Raw genomic sequence first — 9,501 nt, 5'->3', positions numbered from 1 at the left:
TGCAGTTTTCCCTAGAGGAAGACAGGTGGCGTAAACATACAAAGGAAATCTTTTCCTTCCTCCCTTCAAACGGTGAAGCCAAACGACGCTTTTTCTGTAATGCTTTTTCTCAAAACGAAAGTTTTTTTTGTTTTTTTTCTCTCCCAACCGGTTGGGGTGACGTCAGTCTGTCAGTAAGGGTCAGGTGATGTACACTATAAGCGTAGGGAGCTCTCCTGGTGCTGAAAACAGTCTCTAAACTCGGAGCGAATGGATATAGTCAATATCGTGCTTTAGATTGTCTCAGACACAGGTAAGAATGTATGCCTTCTCTTTTAATCGACAAATCAAACGAAGGAGTCAATGTATATGTTCTCTGTAGGCAGTTTCCCAATAGGGAATAAGCTAGAAGCAGCAAATTACCTAGTCAGAAAACGTATGAGATTGAAACCTGATGCACTTTACTTAGCAGCACAGAAGCAGGGTTTTAGGTGTGGATGATTAACATGTAGATGTTAAATATATTTTTCATACCTTGTGATTTAACCATATATCAAAAATAATAAGAAACCAATCCAATGGGAGTGTTAATACTTATACCTGAGAGTTATTACAAGCCCTAGACAGCAAACAATATTTGAGGATTTTTAATAATTTAGTTCAGAAATGTGTCATTCTTAGTGAGTGTTAGTGCAACTAAATCTCAAAAATAAGTCAGTTTAAAACATAATGCTACTAACACTTTGTTCTTCCATGTAAGATGAAAAATTCTAATATTCTAATTTGGATAAATGTAAAATTTATAAATGTATGGTTAAATGTATATCTTTATGGATAAAACAGGAATACTGGATTTCTGCATAATTCCTATTGAATGGTAAGAAAAGAGCATATTCTATTGAATGTATTAAAACCTAAAAGCCCCAGTCCATTGACTATATTAAGAGTTTTACCATTCTATTCAAGGATATTATTTACATATGTATAGAAGAAAAGGAAAGTAGAGGATTTTTAAAAATACACAGTTATTTGGAGATACAGTACTGGAATTGAATTTGGAATTCATTGTGCTTTCACATGTAGTAAAGTAGAAAATAGCACAGTTACAATTGGAGAGGGTGGAAAGTCCTTAAATGTTTTCTTTTTATATGTATCCATTTAATTAAAATATGGCACTTTTATTTTAAATATATACCAACTGAAGCATACACTAAGATAAAAGAAAGCTATCTTAAATACTGTAAATTTTAATGCATTTTGCTTCTTGTTCATGTCTCAAACTTTAACATTATTATACCTCACAATAAATCTTCATTACTAAGCACAATTGTAGTTCAGAGTGACTGCCAGATTACAGGAAAAAACAAGAGTTTTGTTTAATATATGTAGAAACAATATAAAACAACTAGTAAGCAGTTCAATAATTTTAAAATGGTGCTACTAACTTGCTAATATTCCATTCAACTATAGTAAAATCCAGACAACTTCACTGAAATCAGTAGGACTTAAGTAGATCAATTACGTCCTACAGATGTCTGTCTCTATATTTAACTAGCATTAAAACTGGATTCCATACAATCATTCATATTTTGTTTTTCTTTACTCTAGGTGCCATCTCATTTACATTTCTTCCACAGGCTCTCATTGGTCATTAGAATATAAAAGCTATTTGACTAAAACCATTCAAGCATTCGGGCTGCAATATTTATTGTACAGTAAGAAAAATTAAAACTATTCTCTTTTAAGGACCTTGGCAAAGAAAGAATCCCCTCTCCTATTTTGAAATTGCATTGAATAGACTCTTGAGAATTAACAGATTATTAGCTAATATTTTTATTTATTTAAATTCTTACTTGGGGCATTGTTGGAGAAAAATAAAGCAATCTGTTAAGAGTATTAAAATCATGTCATGCTGTAAAGCAAACCAAGTCTATATTGCTTCAATGACATAATAAGCCTTGGGTGGTATACGTGTGTATTCTCAGAACAGATTAAGATAAACTAGCATTACTGAATTTTTTCCCTCTACCTCATGAATCACTATTGTATCAACAGGATATTTTAAAGTGTAAAAGGGATGAGGAAAAATGAATGGACTGGGGGGGAAAAGTTGAATCAGGCCGATACTGTTGTATGTCCATTCTGGATTTAATTTTTCTCTGGTCTGCTTATTGCAATTTCTCTCTAAAATCTTAGAATTTCGTTCAGCAAGATTTAAACAAACAGGAATTCTGTCCTTTTAATCCAGTAACCCAAAATCAATTTTGAAAAAAGACAATCATGTTTATATTTTTTCTGTACATAAAAGAGGAGGAAAGATTCTATTTTTGCAAAAAATAATAACATTTAAAAAATAATTTTCAACCCATTATTTTGCTTATTACTTTCTTCCGTAGATGATACAGCCAAATGCTATAGAGGTAACATTTATAACTCTGAATAAATAAATATCTTGATCAATCATTTTATAATTAGAATGTTTAAATCCCACGTGGACTGTGTACTATTTTCTTTATAAAAAGGATTTTAAAAAATATTTCCCACTATTAACATATCCCTATTAACATAAATTGGAATGTTTATTTACCAATGCAAATGGCCACAGTCTAGCAAATGGTTTATTCAAGCCAGAAGGTTTTAGTGTTCTATTCAGAATTGCCCTGTCTGAATAAAACACTAAATGCATTTGAGACAAAAAAATTTTTTTCTAACAGCATATATATAATTAAATATTAGGGAAATACATTTAACCTCTTAGTATGACTGATATTTGTTAATCTTTCCTTGTGAAATGTTATTCTGTTAAAGTTAAAGCAATAAAATATATTGCAAAATTTCAAAATTATCTTAGAAATATAGTTCTTTATTTTTATTAAGGTGAGGTTATTTTTTGTTTTGAGGCTTTATTTTCTATATTTTGGATATATTTGGATTATTTTCTATATTTATTTTCTTTATTTTCTATATTTTGGAATGAGTAAATCAATAAACTGAGTTGTTCTGTGAAACTGTAGATAAGAAAACCTACATTTGTCAATATTTGATATAATATTTTATGGACATATTTATAATTTTATTAAGCATTTACCTTTTTCTCTTAATTTATGCAGTAAATAAATCTAGCTGCAATTTCAAGCACATCTAAACATTATAAAAACATAATCCGGGCTATCAATAAAAATCTATATTCTTTGTCAAGGGAAAAAGCTGGCTTGACTATCAAGATTGCTTTAATTTTGCACTTGGGAGTATGTTATAAATATTTAGTGACAGAGATAGAGATTTATTTTCCATAAAATATTTATTCCCATTTGTTATATTCATTGAGCTTATTTACTAACATGAAATGCTCCAATTATATGACTTTATTTTATTAATAAGTCTGAGTTTATTATTTTATTATTTGCACAGTGATCACAATAGACTTATTTTTTTATTGATTGATGGCAACCATTTTGGATTAGTGGGCACATTTGGAATTCTGAGGATTTGCTATGAATACTCCCCAAAAAATGACTGCTAGAAGAGCTGGTCTTCTTCATTTAAAGGAAAACAAATGCTGTGGAAGGACATAATCAGTTAGAAATTACATTTTTTTCAAAATCTTGCCTATCCTTCAGGTTCCCAAAAACTCTGACTTAGATTGTCCCTTTTCTAGGCTAGTAAGTACACTTTTAGACAAACACTGGAATGTAAGTACTCATCAAATTTATGGCATCCACTGGTGTCCAGAAAAAGTATTGCAACTAAAAATAATGATTGTAGTTGATCCTGAATTTACAAAATATTACCTTCCTTTTTTCAACTAAAAATAAAAGATCAGGTGGATCAGAAAACTTGGCAAACATTAAGGCAAATGTTCACAGATACCTTGATGGCTCCTGAACCATTTTTGATAACTAATCCTAGATTCTAAAAAAGTTTTGTCCAAAATTTAGAAGTATTAAATTCATAGCAATACATAATATAAGGAATTTAAAGATCTGTCTAGCAAATCAGTATGGTATTCCGTTTAATAAAGAGCTGTCACACATAAAGTATAATTTAAAAAATTAGAGATGATTGTTTACTCAAAAGATTATTGTTTACTCAAGTATCTAAGACTGTTTCCTCAAACAATAAGGGAAATGGAACAATTTGTAGAAGGAGTAGAAGAACCTGGGGTGGAGTTAAAAGAGAGATTAGCCTAGAATCCTTAGATAAAAGCAGACTAAGTCCAAGCCCCCTTGAATTCTATGGCTCCTTATCTAGTGCCAAGCAGTAGGTAACCCTAAGTGAATAATATTTGTGTGCATAGGCTATTTAGCAATAAATCAGTTTAATTGGACCTTCATGTGTAGAGCTGTTCTTTCATGCTTCTGATACTTGTAGCTCTTTGTATAGACTATGGTTAATTCAGTTTCATTTTTCTGATCTCTGAATGTAATTAAATAAATAAATATAATTCAACTTAAAGTAACTTATAAATTACTTTAGTCTACAAATGTTGCTGTTCATACTTGACTATATAAGATATTTAAAATATACCTTTCTGTGTTAATTTTCATTTTTTTCCCTTTATTTTAAGGAAACATTTCAAATATGACTGATAAAATCTCCTGGCTTGGAAATTTTTTGCCTCTTGCCCAAGTTTTTCTGCTGATCTCTCAAATCAATGCTGCTTCATTTCAAAGTTTTCAAAATATTCAAAATGATCCAGACTATCTAATGAAAAACCTGCAAAGGCTTCCAAGCCCAGATATGATCAAAGCTCTGGAATACATAGAAAATCTAAGAAAACAAACCAGCAATATAGAAACAAGTCCAGATTATAATTCCTTTCAAAATGCTCCCTTTGTTCTACCATCAAAAGAAAGCAAAAACCAACCTTATTTACCTGACAACCAAAGGGACACTTTTCCAGAAGATGATTCCCAGTGGGTTAAGGCAATGTTGGAAACCATAAGACAAAGAGAGAAAGAATCAAAAGTTGTCTCAAAAGAAAATAAACTTAATCCCCTGAATTCAGACAATATCTTTCTGGATGGAATAATGGATGATTATGATGATCGTACTTGGCCTGCTCCAACACATAAAAATTTTAAGGTGCCACATACCTACTTTGAAGAAAATTCAAGAGATAGCCCTTATAAAAGAACAAATGAAATAGTGGAAGAACAATACACCCCCCAAAGTCTTGCCACTTTAGAATCAGTGTTTCAGGAGCTGGGGAAAATGATGGCACCTCATAATCTGAATAAAGAAAGGTTTAATGAGGAACAAAAGCTATATGCTGATGAGGAAGATGATGCTTTTAAAGGAAATAACATTGCTTATGAAGATGTGGTTGGAGGAGAGGATTGGAACCCAATAGAAGAAAAAGTGGAAAGTCAAACTCAAGAAGAAATAAGAGATAGTAAAGAAGAAATTGAGAAAAATGAAGACATAAATGATGAAATAAAGAGAGCAGGTACTCTGGAAGATGACCTGAAAAAAGAGAATAAAAATCAAGTCATGGAGGATGTTTCACAGTTGATGGATTATTATTTGAAAAAGATAATGAATAGATCAGGAGGTAATATATTGGGAATCAACCAAAATGAAGACAAAAGGGCAATCAAATACTTTGAAAAACAGCTTGATCCTCAAGCAGTTTATCAGTTGATAGAAATCTCAAGAAATTTACAGATCCCACCTGAGGATTTAATTGAAATGTTGAAATCTGGAGATACACAACAGAATGAAAAGGAACAGGAACCTGAACTGATTGTAGATATTGATGAAATCCCTGAGATTAATTTAGAAAAGTCAGACTTATTCAAAAATAAGATGAACCCTTTACATGGTTATCAAAAGCAAAGATTTAATGTTCTGCCAGATAATCTGCAAGAAGACCTGAACGTTGAAGACATTATCAGTCTTTTAGGGATGGAAAATGTTGGCAACCAAAAACCTCCTTATCCTGGACATCAAATAAATCAAGAAAATGGATTGCCAAAATGGTACCTGCCTGCAAGATCTGATCAAAATATACTTTCCAAAGTGGCCTGGCTTAACCGTTTAGAAAGACAAATGAAACAAGAGTCACTGAATGGAAAAGAAGAAGAGTTGTCAGATTATTTAGCCAAGATATTGACAAAGTATCCTGAAGTTATCAATTCAGGTCTGAAGAAAGAAATTCCACTGGCAGTTTCATCTGAACGTGACCATCTAGATCAAATAGAAAGCAATGAACTAGATAAATTCAATTTATTCAGCAAAAGACGGCCAATGGTTAAACAGAATGATGACACCCAGAACAGACCATATATGGATGAAGAGATGCTAGCAAAAGTTCTGGAATATCTAAACCAGGAAAAGTCTGAAAAGGGGAGAGAACACATTACCAAAAGGGCAATGGAAAACATGTAGTCATTTAAATATTATTTCTCCTTGTTGGATTAAATTATACCCCAATTCAGTTGTGATTTACTTCTTTAAGAATTTGAGGCATGTCCAGGCATTATACCTAGCTGCTTTTTGCCCACAAGAATTCTGGCTCCCCCTTTTTCATGAGTAATATTACTTGTATGAAAGAAGAGCTCATGGGCCTCAACTGTAGCTGCTCCTGTAGTCTCTGCATGTGGTTTTGAACATCAGCAATTGCAGGAACCTCCACAGGTGAGATCTGTGAGCTCCCAAGCAAATGCTCTATATTGCTTGTGAAAACCATTTTGCCCAGATGACTCCTTCAGGTGCAAATGTAGTTTGGTTTTGTGTCTCAATTGGTCACTGTGATCGATGATTTGGCACTGAACACTCTGTATAAACTCCTATGAGCTGTTCTGTGATTTGTGAGTGTCTCTAATGTTTGGAATCTTGATCAAATAACAAATTGCTTCAATTTTTTTAAGAAACAAGTTTATGACATAAAAACTGTCAAACAGTAAATCTTGAGACATCTTGATCAAAGCAGATTGGCCATCAAAATAGGGTTTTTTAAAATGAATTGAAATATTTTGTTATTGTGTGTAGTGGTTTTTTTTTTGTGAAGTACCAAATAAAAAATAAAGCATTCATATACATATAATATATATATATATAGTTTTATTTACAAAGCTTTTTCTATTCTGTGTTTTATGGTCAATGAATAAATATTATTTCTGGACAATAGACTGTGTTTTGTTTTGAGTGAATTAAACTGTTTATTTTCAAAATTAGCTTAGGTAAAATAAATGTGCTTTATTTATTTATTTATCCAGTGATAGCAAGCAACTACACCATTTAATGATGTCACTGAAGAAACTTTTTCAAAATCCAATCAAACACCTTACACCTTATAGAACACTATGTTTTATAAATTAACAGTAGTCAGTCAAAACACTTTTAGATGAGGATAACTAACTGAAGAAGGAGATAAATCCATAATTCATCTTTAAGCCTCTCTTTCCTTTTCACATTATTACATTAGAGTAATAATTATGTTGTGTGGAATAAAATATCAACTCTAAAACTTGTATATATTGTATCAATTAATTCACTATAAATAATAGACTGAGTTAGAACCAAACCATTTTTTAAATTCTTTTGTCCTAGAAAGAAATCAAATTAGTCATCTCTGATTTAAGTTTCATTGTTCACCATCCAAAAGCCACAAAAGGTACAATAGTCATTAACTTATTTAAAATGGTGATTAGGCAAACTGGGTAGTAACATATCAATTATCATTATATGGCAGAGCAAAGAATATTACTTCTATTTTATTTATTGACTACCCACAGACTACCCACAAGGAAAATAAAAATTAGGATGATATATATTCAATCAGTGGGTGAAACTGATAGGAAATGGAGGCAGACTTCAGAAGTGAAACAGCAAACAGCAGCCTTTATTTCAGCACCAAAGAAACAGAATAGAGAACAGGCATCTTGGCAGCTCCTTTTATACTGGAGCTGTCAAACTCTCAACCAATGACAGAGCTCCAATTTCTTGCTTGCCAGCTGCTCAGGTCAGAGCCAATCAAGCTTGACTAGCAGCCAGCGCGGTCGTAACTGTGATCGCGCAAATATATATACAATATATTTGATAGAAATTCTGTTTTAAAAGGCTTTTATTTTTTTTAACGATTAGAATACTTAAAATCAACTGTCAACAATTCTTTGTTGACATTGCGAAATGAATTAACTCACAAACTCTATTAGTCTTTGATAGGGAATTCAGGGTAGGAAATTCAGGATAAAATGTCATGCCAAGTATTAATATTTATTTCTGTATAGTTTATGGATGAAGTTCATAAAATAGAGCTGAGGACATTCATGTCTATTGTTACTCTAGCATATTTGGCTTCCTCTAGTGAATTGAGGACAAGGTGTTTTATGCAAGAAAGATGTTTTGTATGAGAAAAAATTCTAGTGTATGACTTAAATATAGTCCATATTCTCCATCAGCCTTTCTCCATGTGTTTCTCTCTACCTGACTTCAAGTTCCACAATTTTCTGGCACTATTTTACTGAGCATTATGGGTGTGGCAGTGCAACACATCTGATGAACTTCTGCAGAGGGAGGCTACTTGATATACTATATATTAGTGCTACTTATGCTCTCAGTCTATTCTCAGAATAGAAATGACCACAATTGCATTCCGTCCACCATCAGATTCTAGATTTCAAATACCCCGTATTGCTAAGACATAACAGGTTTGTATTTAAATTACTATACTGTGGCTACATTCAACCATGCAAGGGTTCCCATCGCCATCACTACCAGTGTGCTCCCAGTGATCGGAGAGGGCGCACAACATGCATTAGTGCGAGATTTGGCTTCTGCACATGCACAGGAAGCCAAATCTCATGGGAGGATGCTCTCACGCATGAGATTTCACCAATTGTGAGCAATTTCTTTGCTTTTGGGCATGTGTGGAAGCAAAAAATGGACATAAATCAGAAAAATCCCATGTATGTTAGCATCCTCATGCAAGATTTGACTTCCTGCGCATGTACAGAAGCCAAATCTCATACGGGAGCATGCACCCTCTCCCTTTTTGCTACCACTCTATGGTAGCACGTACCGGCTGGAACCCATTACTGATTTCACAAGGTTCTAGTGCTTTTCTGCTGTTACAGTTACTCTTTAGAATTTCCAGCCAGAATGGTTAATGATAAAAGAGATTCTTATAGCTCAGTGATTTCTGAAAAGCCAAAAAATAGATTTGGCCATTTTTCCAAATCTTTTCCATTCTTCCAATAGTTGCTGAACTACAAACTTTTCCACCAAAGTTTTTTCCAACTTTACCAGTGGTCTAATATGCTTCCTTATAATGTATCTAGTAGGTCAGTGAGGAATGCTATTGTTAGCATTAATGCTGATCAATAGCAGGCTAATTTATTTTTTTATTGTATTTATTTATTTGTCAACGAATGCAAAAAAAACAGGACACATGAAAAAATGGCACAAATAAAATGGATATAAAGAAGCAAAAAATATAGGGTTAAATAAGGTTCAGGAGGGAAGTGTTTTTAATAGGAAAATGAACACAAGAACAAGGGGACACAATCTGAAGTTAGT

At 32.6% G+C, this 9,501-nt stretch overlaps 1 protein-coding gene across 1 annotated transcript; it reads left to right on the top strand.

Moving 5' to 3' along the window:
• Nucleotides 1-219: 219 nt before the first annotated feature.
• On the top strand, nucleotides 220-6,924 carry SCG2 (secretogranin II). Its single transcript, XM_070754083.1, has 2 exons — nucleotides 220-292; nucleotides 4,547-6,924. The coding sequence occupies exon 2, from the start codon at nucleotides 4,561-4,563 to the stop codon at nucleotides 6,367-6,369; it is 1,809 nt and encodes a 602-aa protein (XP_070610184.1). The 5' UTR covers nucleotides 220-292; nucleotides 4,547-4,560; the 3' UTR covers nucleotides 6,370-6,924.
• The last annotated feature ends 2,577 nt before the right edge of the window (nucleotides 6,925-9,501 follow it).

Source organism: Erythrolamprus reginae, chromosome 5 (genome assembly GCF_031021105.1).
Source record: "Erythrolamprus reginae isolate rEryReg1 chromosome 5, rEryReg1.hap1, whole genome shotgun sequence".
NCBI lineage: Eukaryota > Metazoa > Chordata > Lepidosauria > Squamata > Dipsadidae > Erythrolamprus > Erythrolamprus reginae.
This window is presented reverse-complemented; position numbering and strand designations above follow the sequence as displayed.

Bases quoted from the DNA above. Each gene is read 5' to 3' on its own strand.
- SCG2 (XM_070754083.1), top strand. From the start codon at position 4,561: ATGACTGATAAAATCTCCTGGCTTGGAAATTTTTTGCCTCTTGCCCAA.